Below are 15,708 nucleotides of genomic sequence, written 5' to 3'. Positions count from 1 at the left end.
TATTAATAAGTATCTAGATGTAGTTGGTACAATTGTTGTCGATAGCACTTATAGAGTTTTAAGTGTTAGTAAATATTATTAATAATATAATTAATAGTTTAAGTATTTGTTTTGCAAAAGTGTGTAGTTTTGGAAAATTGATTTTGGATAATTACATACAGAGTGATTTATGTATATTACATTGAGATATAAAATTTTTCTGAGAATTTCAATAATCTGCCAAACTTGATATTTTCTAGTCTCTACCAATTACAGGCAAATTATAAGAAAAATAATTTGCTCTTGAGCAATTATCGGAAAACGTGCATTCGTGCTCTTTTTCAACTTAACTTGCATTCGGGCAAACTTTCCAAAAATGTTCGTATATGTGTTCTTATTACCTTTCTCTAGTGGTAACTGTAACTATTTTATGTTATTGCGTCAATAAGATTAGTGATGAGTGGAGTGAAGGACCCTGAAAGTTATCAAATATTTCAAAAGAATTTATTTTATTTAGAGAACACTTGTTCAAAACATATTCAAACTAATTTAAAATGCACAAAGTTGCCCATGTTTCCAACACACAAGGAAACTCCAAGTCGGTGCAATAATTGACTTAGGTGACCTGTTTCGGCCTAAGCCATCATCAGACTAGAACACATATTTGTCATCTAAGAATTTAATTTAATAAGTTATTTGTCAACCATTGGCAAAGTTTTGTTGAAAAATAAAAACACACAATTTAAAAAACTGAAAATTTGAAAACGAAGCTATCAATGTCGTTTCAAACTTAACATCCCTAAGTGTTTGAACGTTACCAATAATTGTTCTTTTAACTTTTCACCGATTATTAACGCACTAGTACGGTAAAAAATTCTAACAAAAAATGACACTGAAAATAGCCGGAAGTGATGATATGATATAACTGTTGTAGATCAACAATATTTCGTTTAGTTTTCGGTTTTTTCAAAATTTACAGTTTTATCCTAAATATCTCGAAAAAATGAAATGCAATAATATAGCTTTTTATTATCTATTCTTTAAAGATTCTGCTTAACTATCGTGGTGTGAAAACTGCAGTATTTCTTCAGTAACACAAGATATAAATGAAAAGTCGATAAAAGACTTGTTCTAAAGTTGTAAACATTATTTGACTGTCTAAATAAATGTTGTGTACTCGTGGCAACACTGCGTCGACAGTGCTATTTATTGTTATGCGTTTTTGTAGGTTAAGTTACTTTTTGTCATGTCATGATCAGGATGACGCGGTTTCCTAAGGTTGGCATTAAAAACTTATTTCTTCCGATCTCAGTGGTTTTATTCAGTCATCCCAGTTCAGGTCATAACATTTTTGGCGACGAGAATGGGATTTTCTGATTGTGATACTCAGGGAGTTTAGCAGTACGAAACCGCTTAACACGCGTTCAGACTGTCCGGTGTCCAGTTTGCGGACTCCCGGTTGCTCTGTCGTAGTGAAATAAAACAGAACGTGCTTATAGAAGACCTAATCGGACGATCACCATGACTACTATGGGAAATATTGAACATTTCAATACCAGAGACCCATCGGTGTGAGAATGAACATGCAGCTGAAACGTGCGTGTCCAAAACAGCCAAGTGTCGTTATTGTGAAAAGGAACGTGCATTTGCACATAGAACGTGCTTGCTTAAAGAAAATGAAACAACTGGTAATCAGAAGATCAGTGAAAATTGTTGAGGTGTGTGAGGACAATGCAAGTTCCAATTCTGGCATGACCTTAGACCATGAAAGTCAAGAGCAGCTATACTATGAACTATTTATAAAGAATCTTCAAACTCATAATGCTACAGGAAAATTTACAGTCACTGTAAAGTTGAACAATAAACCGCATACCATGGAAGTGGATTCAGGTGCAGCATTCAGTGTCATTGGACAATTTGATTTCCAAAGGCTATATTCGGGACAGGCATCGGTTATTAAGCCCACTAAGGACACACTTAAAGACTATCAGAATGCTCTAATAGCAACCATTGGGGTGCATGGTTTCAGTACAGTTCGGCTCCAAGCATGCTCTTTTGCCACTGGTGATTCTGGAAGATGACCGAAGTAGCTTGGTTGGACAAAATTGGTTTCCTTTCTATAGCAGGTTTGCATCAAATTTAAAATACAGTTGATTACATTAACGAGTTTCTAGAAGTACTCCAATCCAACTTGGGTTCATACAAGGGTCCACCGGTTTCCTTTGACTTGGATCCGGGGGTGAAGCCAATTGCTTTGAAGGCCAGGAAGGGTCCTTTTGCATTAAAGGATAAAATAGACAAGGAACTTGACAGACTTTTTGAAGAAGGAGCTTTGGAACCTGTAGCTTACCCAAAGTGGTCACTCCGTTCGTGGTAGTAGTAAAAAGTGATGGTCAAGTACGTCTTTGTGGAGATTACAGAAGCATAATTAATCGTGCTTTGGCTGCAGGAACAGTCTTTGCCAAGTTTGACATGGCTCAAGCTTATCTTCAGTTGAATGTGGACCAGGAGGCAGCAAATGCTCAAACAATTATAAGCGGTGCTTTCCGGTGCAAACGGCTACAATTTGGTGTTTCAATAGCACCTCAAATTTTCCAAATGTTTATGGACTTACAGCTTTAGGAATTCAGCGTGTCCTTCCATATTATGATGACATTCGTATAGTGGGTCATTCAGCCAGCGACTTAGATTGGAAATTGCGTGCGGTTCTCTCCCGTGTTAAATAATGTGGAATTTACCTCCGCAAAGATAAATGTAAATTTCAAACCCCACGAATAAATTTTTTAGGTTTTGAAATCCGTGCTGCAGACATTAGCTCAAATAAAAGAAAGTGGCGGCTATTTTAAGGGCGCCTCCTCCAAGGAACAAAACAGAACTTGATAAAGGAACTTTTATAAAAGGATAAAGCTACTTTTCCTGAGCTGCTCCATAGACTCGCATAAAGGCATGCAGTTCAAGTGGGGTTTTGAGGAAAATATTGCCTTTAAGCAAATTAAAGACATTCTAGCCAGTGAACCTGTGCTGGGCCAATATGATGAGTCAAAGACGCTATAATCTTGACATGCGACTCGTGCTCTTATGGAGTGGGATGTATTTTGAGCCAACCTAATGACCAGGGACTGGGGAGGCCAATAGCCTATCATAGTAGGACTCTGTCCAACAGAAAGAAATTTTGCTCAATTAGATAAACAAGCATTAGCGATAATCGTAGGTATAAGAAAGTAATAATTCGAATTGATCATAAGCCACTTTTAGGAAGAAAATTAGCAATGAATAATAAGATTAATATACCAGGTGTCCAAGAGCACCCTGGACATAGGAGATTAACATGGGAAAACGGTTTTGAATTTTTTGCGCCTGTACGGTTCATTTAATGGAAAAACGCTTTAGATAAAAGTTGTAGTGCACATTTTCGGCTATCAACTTGTAATTTTTTCAATACCGTAGATTTGATCATTAAGACGAAAAACGGATCAAAAATTCGGAAATTTTAAACCTCCCGCCAAGCGGTCGTTAAGGAGAGTTTATATCCGGTCGTGCTACCAACCTTTCAAAGTCATAACAAATCGTTGTCAGTCATTCTGTCTCATTCAGGAGCCACAGTCCAAAAATCTAGTAAGTTGCATTTATAACCTCATTCAATAATAACAAAGTCTCTACTAAACTTATTTACTTTGTAGCAAAATTCTTAAAGAAAACACTGGTTTTGCTTGCAAATATTTAATGAGGATGACCGAATCACCTATCTCAAGCCTCTTCATAACACTACCAAACGATTTAAAGTGATGAAAACAGTGGACAATGAAGCCAGATCTTTGAAGATAAGTTTCCTACTGTACAGGGACAACAACAAAGGGGCCAAATACTTCCTTCAAAAGTGGTGTGATTTAGTTTCAATGTGCTTAACTTCATGGACTATCATCAGCGAGGGTCTTCACCAGTGTTGCAACTAAAACTTAAAATGATTCAGTGTTGATATCTGACTTAAATCTCAAAATTTGATGTGCCTGTGATAGAAATGTGAATAATCTTAAACTGGCTATAAAACCTCTGAGAAACCCCTTCTAAGAAGTGAATATGGACTTACACAGTCAAATTATCAGTCAAGTGACAAAAGTTTTTGTATATGGGTAGGTATTGTCGAAAAACCAACTTTTCAATTGAGCTATCTACATGAGCTGTTCTATTCTAGATTTAGGTATTAACATTATAATTGTGTTCTTTTTTCCACACACTCAATTGTTCCAAATAAAACTTTGTACACTGAACGTTTGTATTAATTATTTATTCACAGTTCAAGGTACAGTATACATTTTCTTCAAGTGAAAAGCTTAGGTACAATAGGTGGCAAAGAAAACTGGTCTTACCACATAAACAGTGATTGTTCCACAGATTGAGTGTGAGTGTGTGAACCTGTCACCATACAAGCTATGCTAAAAACAACTTTGTCTTTCTAACCTAATGTTTGTTTGGATAATAGTGGAGTTCCAAATTAGCAAAGGTAGGTGAAATGTAGTGATTGAAAGTTTCTAAAGAGAAACAATTTGCTTCTAATTCAATACACCATTTCACAGGACATACCTTTCTTTACTAATCAAATGTGAACTCGAGTTACACATTACTTGCAAATAAACTATTTTTGGTTAGTAGACATTTTACAAGTATCCTTGTAGGTGAATGATGTTCAAGTTAACTAATGGAGCTAATTAAATATCAGTACTTACCTTACCCTGTAGAGATGGAAAAAAACATTGACAATCAGTTATAAAAAATGCCTTTTTATTAACATCATACAATGTAAATACAATCAGTCACATAGGTCACTAAATTGCACCACTTTTGAGGGAAGTATTTACCCTCTTTTGTGGTCCCTGTTTAGTAAAGCAACTTATCTTCAAACATCTGCAGGCCTTCCTAGTCCATTGTTTTTATCAGTTTAAATCGTTTGGTAGTGTTATGAAGAGGCTTGTGATAGGTCATTCGGTCATCCTCATTAAATATTTGCAAGCAAAACCAGTGTTTTCTTAAAGAATTTTGCTACAAAGTAAATAAGTTTAGTAGAGACATTGAATGAGGTTATGAACGCAACTTACCAGATTTTTGGACTGTGGCTCCTGATAAAGTGTTTTTATCATGATTTATTTGTATTTTCTTCGCAGTATGTGGGTAGTAACTCAAAATTATTACTAAATAAGCTTGTTTTGAATGTTTTGATCACAGAATGACTGACAACGATTTGTTATGATTTTGAAAGGTTGGTAGCACGACCGGATATAAACTTTCCTTAACGACCGCTTGGCGGGAGATTTAAAATTTCCGAATTTTAGATCCGTTTTTCGTCTTAATGGTCAAATCTACGATATTGAAAAAATTACGAGTTGATAGCCGAAAATGTGCTCTACAACTTTTATCTAAAGCGTTTTTCCATTAAATGAACCGTACAGGCGCATTTTCCCATGTTAATCTCCTATGTCCAGGGTGCTCTTGGACACCTGGTATTTTTTTTAAATAGGGTAGGTATAATATACCAGGTTTTTTCTATAAGATGTTAGTTTGTGCAGGATTACATCCATAAACTAAAAAATACAAACAAAAAAATATTTGAAACGAAACAGAATTACGTTTACTAATTACTGATATGTATAGTGCATGTTACATAAAAAATTATTAGTTTGTAAAGAACTAGAAGAGAAGAATTACTAAAATTACAAAAAAAGGGTTTTCTATTTAAAAAAGTTAATACTCTGGCACGAAAAGGAGCATCAGCGCCACTGATCGGGCCAGAACCATTCTGCGGCCTTGGAAAAGCATATGTCTAGGAAGTACTTAATAAAGCTGAAGAAGAACTGAGAGCAACGCACTGGCAAAGACTTCCAGGACTGAGGCAGGCCAAAGATCTCCTTGGCAATTTTAACCGAGTAAGATCGAAGACACTGGGTTTCTAACGGGTCATTGTCGACTCAGAGAACACCTAAGGAAGCTAGGCCTAGAACAGGACAGTACCTGCAGGTTTGGCGGAGAAGAACCATAAACACCCCACCACATCTTGCTGGATTGTTATGCTGTATGCCACAGAAGATTAAACACACTGGGATTACACCAGCTAGCTGTGGAAGAAATACCTCGAACAGACCCACTCAAGATTCTGAAATTCCTAAAGGAACTAAATCTTGAGGGGCTGATATGAACAAGAAAACCTTGAGATAGCAGAAGAAGATGGGGTACAATAGATCTAATCAGGTCGCAGTACATCTGTCACCATCCACACCTACCATTACTATTACCATTACCATTTAAAAAGTTGGCTGTGATCTCATAACTTTTTTATGGGCCACCCTGTATAAATAAAAATTGGTTCCAAAAATGAGCAACTAAAAACAAAAACCGACGGGTTTGAGCGATTTTTGAACAATTCTATCCAATAAATTTGCCGCACTAATGGGAGCGATGCACGTCATTGACGTTTAACGCGCCACGTTGCCAGATGTTTAGTTTCTTCATTAAAACCTGAACTTTACATAAATTTTGTTTTTATTTACTTCATATATAGAAGTTGAGGCAGTTTTTTAACAGATAATTTTGAATAACATTATTAGTCAATATTCAGGTTTATTTCCTAATCCTTTTGAAAATTGCTAACATTTTCTTATAATTAGTTTAAAAATCTGCATAATTGCAAATAAGTAATAATTACATAAATATTTTAACTTGAATGTGCTATATAGCAATGTTAACAAGCAGATCTAATATCTAATTATTTTAGTTTAAAGTGCGTCTCTCTTTATTGAATCAGTGTCATCCCAAAAAAAATCCGTTTATGGTTTTCCTTCCTTGAAATAGGTCAAAGCAGTGTCTCAGGTCCATTTTTAAACAATAAAAGTTATGTAGATGTAAGTAACAAAAAATCTGTTCTTTTTTACTTCCGCATTTTTAACTCTTACATTTTTAAAATACATGTGCACTTTACTTAATAACCTAAAAATAGAAATGTTACATTTATTTGAAAAATTATCCTCACTGCTTGAATCATCCTGTTGGTCGCCTACACATATAATCAGTGGTTGTATTTCTTCTCGCTCCATAACCTGCTCTCTATTGTACCATTTCATAATTTCTTCCTCTGCATGACGAATACTATTTTTTCATACGGCTGGTGTCACGGTTGTTAAAGCTTCCTTCCACATACTGTAACGCCTTTACGTACCGGTCCTGGTACGGTTTTTGCCACACCTAGGGGTAGGTGCTTCAAAAGTCGGGCGCCACCTTAGTTTTATTTGGAGAAGCGTAACTAAGGAACTCGCTTCGTATACCTGGGGAGCTTTTACACAGTCGAAGACATAGTTCACGTTTATCTGTTAATGGATGAAGGGAGTGGGACAAAAATAAGGAAACACAGGGTGGTCAGGAAAACTAAACAAGTCGTGTTAACTAGGAAAAATAACAGTTAACAATCATTCCTATTCTTACTTAAAAACTCTAGCACAAATGAACAAACAGAGAACAACACAGCCTCGTGTTCAAATTAATAAACGGTACAGTCGGACCTGGAGATCTCAACTAAATTAATACGGTAACTTTGAAACGGAAAACAAACGGACAACACAACCTAGTGTTCAGAACGGGGAACGGTACGGAGAACTAAGACGGTTTCGAAACGGTTTTTTTTTTTTTCAGCCAGATTAAACAGACGGTTACGGTATAAATGACAGATTCGGACGGTACGAAAACTGTGCTCTGGGGGTACAGACGGGGTCAAAGAATCGGTATCAGCTTTCAAAAGGTCGGCGGGGGCTGAATGCAAACCAAAAGGCATAACATTAAATTGAAATAAACCCATCCCAGGAACGGTAAAAGCGGTTATCGGTTTGCTCTGGTCATCAAGTGCTACCTGCCAATATCCTTGCTTCAAATCTATACTTGAAATATAGCGGGCTCTTCGCAGTTTATCCAGAATGGCGTTTATAAACGGTAATGGATAAGCGTCTTTGAGGTGACCCGCTCATTGACTTTCTGAAAATCAATGCAGAAACGGTGTTTGCCATCCTTTTTCCGAACAATGACCACAGGTGAGCTCCAAAGGCTATCTGACGGTTCAATTATTCCATCCTGCAGCATTTGTTCAACTTCGGTTCTAATTATTTCTTGCATGTGAGGATTGCGTGGCTGATATCGTTGTTTTATGGGTTCTGACTGCAGTAAGTGAACGGTGTGCTTTATCAAAGGTGTTACTCCTTTTATCTGCTTAAATTTAGGTAATTCGGTATCTAAGAAATTCCGTAGTCGGTTATTTTCTTCTGTAGTCAACTGCAAAGGCAGTGATGTGTTGATTTGGTTGATACTGCTACACGCAACCATGGCAGGAACAGCTTCTGCCTTTAAAGTAACCATTTCATTTTGCAGGTCTATAGTAAACGGGTAACGACTTAAAATATCCATTCCCAAAACAATATCAACAGTTAATTGCGGTAAATAACGCATCTCCTCGGTGATCACTAAGTTTTCAAACTCCATTCTTAGTTTATAAGCCTGTTGGATTTCAATTAGTTTACCATCAGCTACCCTTGCACTCGTCAAAGTCGGTTTTCTTGTTTCCACCTCGTTTGCATCACACCATCTCTTTACTATGTCTCCAATGTAAGAGCTTGATGCGCCTGTGTCCACTAAAGCGGAAAACTGGAAACCACAAACATAAACCGGTAAGCGTGGACGGTTGTCTGCATTCGTAAGTGCAATCTCTGGGATTTCAGTAATAGTCGGTAAAGGACGGGACAGAAACGGACGTTGAATTTTCAGTGACAATAGGGACGGAAACGGATGGTACGGTAACAGACGGTACAGAAACGGTCGGTAAACTTTCGGTAGTCACCTTCGAGGATTGCTGGTCGGTTCGTCGTCTACTCCTCGGGGTAAAACGACGCCTATCCCTGTTGGTGACAAGTACATTGTCGTGTCTGTACACCTTGTCGCCCACATCTGGAGCAGAATAACCTAGGTGGTCGTTTACATTCCGTGCAGTAATGACCTATTTCTCCACAGCGCCAACAGGTAGTGACACGTTTCTCAACGGGAAAATTTCTGGTTTGTTCGGTTGTTGCTTGACGGTTATTTCTTTCGGTCATTGAGAGTCTTTGTTCTCGGGACTCTCGGTGATGTTGTCGCGGTAACGGTCTGATCGGTCTCTCTGTTTCGGCTTCTCTTTGCAAAAATGATGAACGGGGCGGAACACTACAAGCTTGAGTATGTTGTAATTCGTTCAATAAACTTTCAGTCTCTCGAGCTTGTTGAGACAACGTGAAAACATCATAAAAATCTGTACGTCGGATCATTTGTCGGAACTGCGGTAACAGATTTCAGTATAACCATCTGACTTCTTGCTCTGAACTTACGTCTCCATGGCGTCGGATCAAAGTCTGAAGTTCTGTGATGTAATCATTAACGGTTTCATCAGAACGATGCAAACGGCGACTAATCTGGGCTTCCAAGTCGTCGATATAATGCAACGGAAAATAAAATGAGCGAAAATTGCAAATTGTTTCCATGTACTCCAACGGTGACGGTTGTTACGAAACCAAAGTGCAGGTTTACCTCGTAATAAAATCGGCAGTTGAGGCAACAGTAGATCAGGATTAATTCCTCGGGAATCACATATCTCTAAAAGTCGTTCCAGGAAGGCAACCGGGTCATCTTGTTCACTAAAGAAAATTTGCCAGTCCTCGACTTTTAAATATACCGGGATATACGAGTGTTGACGTCGGTTCTACGGCTGATTTGCAATTTGGAAACGGTAGCGGTGAATACCTCGGTACTTCGGTGTGATTTACTTCAGGATAGAATGCGGTTTGAATAGCAGAGGGTTGCAATGTAGTTTGGAAAGCAGCCTTAGCGGAAGGGTTAACGGATAGGTTCGGTAAATAGGACCAAATTGACGGTATACCACAAGAGGTTGTAAATGTCACGGTTGTGGTAGGAGGAAGCGTAAGAGAAGGGGTTGTCGGCAATTCCTGTTCGGTATTCATCGTAGACAGAGATCGGCTTTCGGTAAAAACGGAAAAACGGAAAATTCAGAAAAACGGTCCCTCACTCAAATCAGAAAAACGGTCTGTCACTAAAATCAGAAAAACTGTCTGACACTAACATCAGAAAAACGGTCCCTGCTCTTGGGCGCCAATTTGTAACGCCTTTACGTACCGGTCCTGGTACGGTTTTTGTCACACCTAGGGGTAGGTGCTTCGAAACTCGGGCGCCACCTTAGTTTTATTTGGAGAGGCGTAACTAAGGAACTCGCTTCGTATACCTGGGGAGCTTTTACACAGTCGAAGACAGAGTTCACGTTTATCTGTTAATGGATGAAGGGAGTGGGACAAAAATAAGGAAACACAGGGTGGTCAGCAAAACTAAACAAGTCGTGTTAACTAGGAAAAATAACGGGTAACAATCATTCCTATCCTTACTTAAAAACTCTAGCACAAATGAACAAACAGAGAACAACACAGCCTCGTGTTCAAATTAATAAACGGTACAGTCGGACCTGGAGATCTCAACTAAATTAATACGGTAACTTTGAAACGGAAAACAAACGGACAACACAACCTAATGTTCAGAACGGGGAACGGTACGGAGAACTAAGACGGTTTCGAAACGGTTTTTTTTTTCAGCCAGATTAAACAGACGGTTACGGTATAAATGACAGATTCGGACGGTACGAAAACTGTGCTCTGGGGGTACAGACGGGGTCAAAGAATCGGTATCAGCTTTCAAAAGGTCGGCCATCGGAGTTGACTAGTTGGGGGTTAAAACGGCCGGAGCTGACAGTCCTAAGAAATCAGTTCGGAAAGACATGGGTGAGATCAGGTTTGGTTACAGGATTTCGGAGCCGTGGCCTTCGAAGTTAACCGGCAGTGTTATAACATCCAGTACCGGCGGTCCGAAGGAAACAGATCGGAAATACCTAGGCAATAATGAGATTGTAGCCTCCGGAGTTGACCAGCAGTGTTATAACATCCGGTACTGGGTACTGGCAGTACAGAGAAAACAACTCAAATCACCGAGAGGTTTTCGGAGTCGTGGCCCTCGAAGTTAACCAGCTGTGTTATGTTATAACATCCTGTACTGGCGGTCCGAAGGAAACGATTCCAGCTGGCTGAAGCGTCGGTCAGTTCGGTGGTCCGGGAAGAACTCACTGTGTAGCGCGCGGCGCATTACCTGTTTACCAGCTCGCGAGTCGCGACGGCGCGATGTTGCTTCGTTTACGCTACCGCGGCTGCGCGCTGAACTTTTATCGATCGCAGCGGTGCGTTCACCATTCTGTCGCGAAGACGCATTGTACCTTAAGCGTGTGAGGCTGCGCATTGTTTTCTTTAAACTAATTCTACATATCAACAAAAGGATTAGTAACTTCGTTACAATATTAAGAGAGTTATCAATAGATCTGAAACATCATAGCTGGTAAAACTAGTCATAGAGACTAGACAAATTTTACCTGCCAACCCTGCCAATATGCATATTATAAATAAAAAAAATATATATATAAAATTAAAAAAAAAATTAAAATTAAATTTTCCTGGTTCAGCTCACCATGATAATCCCCAGACTGGCTCTTTGAAGCAAATATGAGCTCAGCACCCGGAATAAATCCATTTTAATTACCCGCATGAAGAATAATGAATCTAAATGTTCCAGTAGCATTAGTTTCAACATCTAATACATAACTCATAATTTCCAAATGGGATTCTGACAAAAAGCAATAAGATTAGTATCATGCAAAATTAAAAACAAAAAGATAAGCATTTTCTAAAAAAATATAGTTAAATTTTGACTTAAAGAGTTTTGCTTGTAGCTCACCTTTTGCCATCTACCCTGGTGCTCTTCACACTATGTTTGCTTTCATCCTGCCAGGAATGGCCTGGGGTCCCATTTTGGAATATCCATGTCTCATCTGTAAAAACAAATTGATAGAGATTTTGTTGCTTTATTTCTACATACCTGCGTAAGAATTGAATTCTTTTAAAAGCTATATCAGGAAGTTCCATTAATCCTCTTCGGGGGCAATCTCTTAACCACTTAAACCCAATTTTATGAAGCATTTTACACAATGATTTTAATCCGCCAACAAAAATTTCTTTACTCCTTAAATTTTCATAAATACTTTCCCTGGTTATGTGTTCTTCTACAAAAAAGTGTTACCAAAACATTAATGAACAGGACATAAAATAAACAAAACAACTTACTTTGTTCATACCTCTCATATATGGAGTTGCGAATAGCTGCAACATCAATATTGGCAATGTCCGTAATAGACTTTGGCCTACCTGGACTTTTCTTTGGTGAACTTAACGGAATGCCTTGCTTGACTTTCTGTGATATAGCACTTACTGTAGAAACACCAAGCCCAAGTGCTTCAGCTACACGCTAAAAATACTGTTGGTAAACAAAAATACTCTATTGCAATAATTTTAGTTTTACTTCTCGCACAGCAGCCAAAGGGATAAAAGAACCTCCGTGATCTCGTTCACGTTCGAAAAATGATAATAAAGCAGCGACAAGCTGCTGGCTCTGTTTATTTAAAGCCATGTTTATTAACATACAACACTCACTCTTAAACACCAAAATAATAAGTAATATTAATATGTACACAGACACACACCAACGAACTAAATCACTATTAACTACTGCAATAAATAATGTCAATTAACCGTAAAAACACTTGAATAATATGAGATATATCCACAAAATTCTCAAGTTGCTAAAATTAGTTGTCTCTCTGTAAGCAGTTTTTAGTCAAATCATTTGTGCAAGTCATCAACAACAAAAACAAAAACAGCAATCTGGCAACAACGCACACAAATCGTTAAACGCCGAGATCGAGAAAGTCAGGTTTGTATCAGAATTGCGTTCATTTAATAACCGCGTGTTAGAAAGAGAGCGCTACAGGTCGCAACTAATCGCTAAGAAATACGAATGCATTTTCAAAACGTCAAACTCACTGATGACGTGCATCGCTCCCATTAGTGCCCTCGACCATAGAGTTGTAGCTAACTAAATTCTCTACAAGATAGCATTAGGACACTTTTGCCCTAAAAGGTCATTTGAGGGAGATATTCCTCCAAAACGATTTTAAAAAACAAAACGCGTGCGTAACTCCGTTATTTGAACAAAATAGCAAAAAAGTGTAATAAGTAGAGTTGTAGATAACTAAATTCCCTACAAGATCGCTTCAGGGCACTTTTGCCCTAAAAGGTCATTTGAGGGAGATATTCCTCCAAAACGATTTTAAAAAACAAAACGCGTGCGTAACTCCGTTATTTGAACAAAATAGCAAAAAAGTGTAATAAGTAGAGTTGTAGGTAACTAAATTCCCTACAAGATCGCTTCAGGGCACTTTTGCCCTCAACGGTCATTTGAGGGAGATATTCCTCCAAACGATTTTAAAAAAGAAAACTAGTGCATAATTCCGTTATTTGTTCAAAATAGCAAAAAAGTGTACTAAGTTGAGTTGAATCTAACTAAATTCCCTATAAGATCGCTTCAGGGCACTTTTGTACTAAAAGGCCATTTGAGGGAGATATTCCTCCAAAACCATTTAAAAAAAAAAACCGAGTGCATAACTCCATTATTTGAACAAAATAGCAAAAAAGCGTAATAAGAAGAGTCATAGCAAACTAAATTCTCTACAAGATAGCTTCAGGGCACTTTTGGCCTAAAAGGTCATTTGAGGGATATATTCCTCCAAAACCATTTTAAAAAACGAAGCGAGTGCATAACTCCGTTATTTGAACAAAATAGCAAAAAAGTGTAATAAGCAGAGTTGTAGCGAACTAAATTCTCTAAAAAGGTCGCGTCAGGGCACTTTTGCCCGAAAAGGTCATTTGAGGGATATGTTCCTCCAAAACGATTTTAAAAAAGAAAACGAGTGCATAATTCCGTTATTTGTACAAAATGGCAAAAAAGTGTAATAAGGAGAGTTGTTGCGAATTAAATTATCCACAAGATTGCTTCAGGGCACTTTTGCCCTAAAAGGTCATTTGAGGGAGATATTCCTCCAAAACTGTTTTTAAAAACGAAAAGATTGCATAACTCCGTTATTGATTTGTAAAGGAAAAATGGAAAGGGCATAGCATTGCCGTTCTAGGTACTCTCCTTAATTCAGTGGATGATTATACAAGTTCAAGCAGCCACGTATAGATGGCGCTGAATACTGAAAATCACTGATTTATAAAGAAAAATATGGAAAAGGCATAGCATTGCCTTTCTAGGTACTCTCCTTAATTCAGTGGTTGATTGTACAAGCCACTTTTTCCTGGTCACAAACCTTGCAACACTTCAGACAATACAACAATGACAAATTCCACAAGACTTTTCAATCCCTCAGATTGTGTTCTGAGCTCATAACCTATGGACTTTTATGCGTAGTGGAAGCCTGAGAGATTAACTTTAAACTCCATAAAGCAATTAACTGTATTTTAAGAGAACTTTAATAAAAAAAACAATTAAACATTTTCGGCCATGAGCCCACTTTTTTACTTTCTTACTTCTAAGCTACAAAAATTTATTCATGCAATAGTGTAGCTAACGCCATTTACTAGCATTATATTGAGTTAAGGTATCAGAATTGCTTTAGTAACTAAGTAGTCTTTTAACAGGCGACGCTTTAGCGGGGATTAATGAACCCTAGACTCGTGTCCGAGGGCATTTACCGGACCGGTAAAGACGTTATGTACCTAGCAAAAGGAGATAAGTAGGTGCGGCAGCTCTTGCTGCACGCTCACATTATTTCCTTTGCTAGGGCTGATACTCGGGTGTGGCACTTGGTCACCTACTGCTCCACGTTGCGTTGCACAATAGGCGTACCCAGACTAACTCAGAGATGAGAAATCATAGGTCAGTGACCTGCCTCTGGGGAAGACCCCAGAGTTCGGTGATTTAGTCGAGCTACGGTGCATCTTTCATATTCGTCAGCGACCTCATTATGCTAACCTTGCTGACTGGTGCTGGTTACTGGGTGTGCACCGTAACTACTAACACGGGTGTGACAATATGGCAGCAGACTTTTATGTGTCATTTTAGTTGAGTGTAGATCCAGTATTATATGTTACATAATTTTTGTGTAACAGATTTATTTTTGTTTGGTAGTGCAAAAAAAGAAAAGTATTAAATTACAGTCACTTAGCTAATAATATTTTCAACTTTTTTCTTACATAGTAGAGCTAGAATTGGCTAAGAAAAGGCCACAGGCGTCATCAAACGATGATGTCACGATCTCTGTACGTCTCGCTTTAATTATATTGCTGCTCTCGTTACTTTCCAAGTTGTTGCAGCCAGTCAGTGGCGTGCTATTCTTTTATCAGTGAAGTGAAATTTAATTATCATAAATACTGTTCTTCCAGATGTTTTATATCATGTATCAAAATAGGTGTAAGTATTAAAAAAAGCAAAATACATAGATACAGACTGGACCATAAGTAATGAGACTAGAGCTACATCATATTCGTATTAGTTTGATGTCAGGAATACAGCCTGTCCAGGAGAACCCTGAACATAGGAGAGATTAACAAGGAAAATCAGTGATTATTTTTTGCGCCTGTACGGTTCATTTAATGGAAAAACGCTTTAGATAAAAGTTGTAGAGAACATTTTCGGCTATCAACTTGTAATTGTTTCAATACCGTAGGTTTGACCATTAAGACGCAAAACGGATCGAAAATTCGGAAATTTAATATCTCTCGCCAAGCG

The 15,708-nt window shown here is 38.0% G+C and overlaps 1 protein-coding gene and 1 long non-coding RNA gene across 5 annotated transcripts; one reads left to right on the top strand and one right to left on the bottom strand.

Annotated features, from left to right (window-relative positions):
- Positions 1–34: 34 nt before the first annotated feature.
- On the top strand, positions 35–4,774 carry LOC145729278 (uncharacterized). The gene is made up of 6 exons (XR_014178325.1): positions 35–2,376; positions 2,429–3,186; positions 3,235–3,375; positions 3,427–3,594; positions 3,660–4,384; positions 4,630–4,774. It is a non-coding gene; the product is annotated as an uncharacterized LOC145729278 (long non-coding RNA).
- A 2,094-nt stretch (positions 4,775–6,868) lies between these two features.
- On the bottom strand, positions 6,869–12,753 carry LOC145729285 (uncharacterized). Of its 4 annotated transcripts, XM_081979972.1 has the most exons (5): positions 12,442–12,753; positions 12,207–12,387; positions 11,962–12,145; positions 11,821–11,914; positions 6,869–11,709 (listed from the first exon to the last, which is right to left on the bottom strand). In XM_081979972.1, exons 1-4 carry the CDS (start codon positions 12,559–12,561, stop codon positions 11,911–11,913), a joined length of 489 nt encoding a protein of 162 aa, XP_081836098.1. In that variant the 5' UTR covers positions 12,562–12,753; the 3' UTR covers positions 6,869–11,709; positions 11,821–11,910. The 4 variants fall into 4 exon arrangements, with proteins under 4 accessions (XP_081836098.1, XP_081836095.1, XP_081836096.1 ...); XM_081979969.1 differs by having other exon boundaries at positions 11,821–12,145; positions 12,442–12,741; XM_081979970.1 differs by having other exon boundaries at positions 6,869–11,676; positions 11,821–12,145; positions 12,442–12,740.
- Between the last annotated feature and the right edge of the window lie 2,955 nt (positions 12,754–15,708).

This window comes from Ips typographus, linkage group LG5, assembly GCF_016097725.1.
Source record: "Ips typographus isolate SLU linkage group LG5, UJ_Ityp_2.0, whole genome shotgun sequence".
Classification (NCBI taxonomy): Eukaryota; Metazoa; Arthropoda; class Insecta; order Coleoptera; family Curculionidae; genus Ips; species Ips typographus.
The sequence above is the reverse complement of the archived record's forward strand: the minus strand, read 5'-3'. Positions and strand labels throughout refer to the sequence as shown.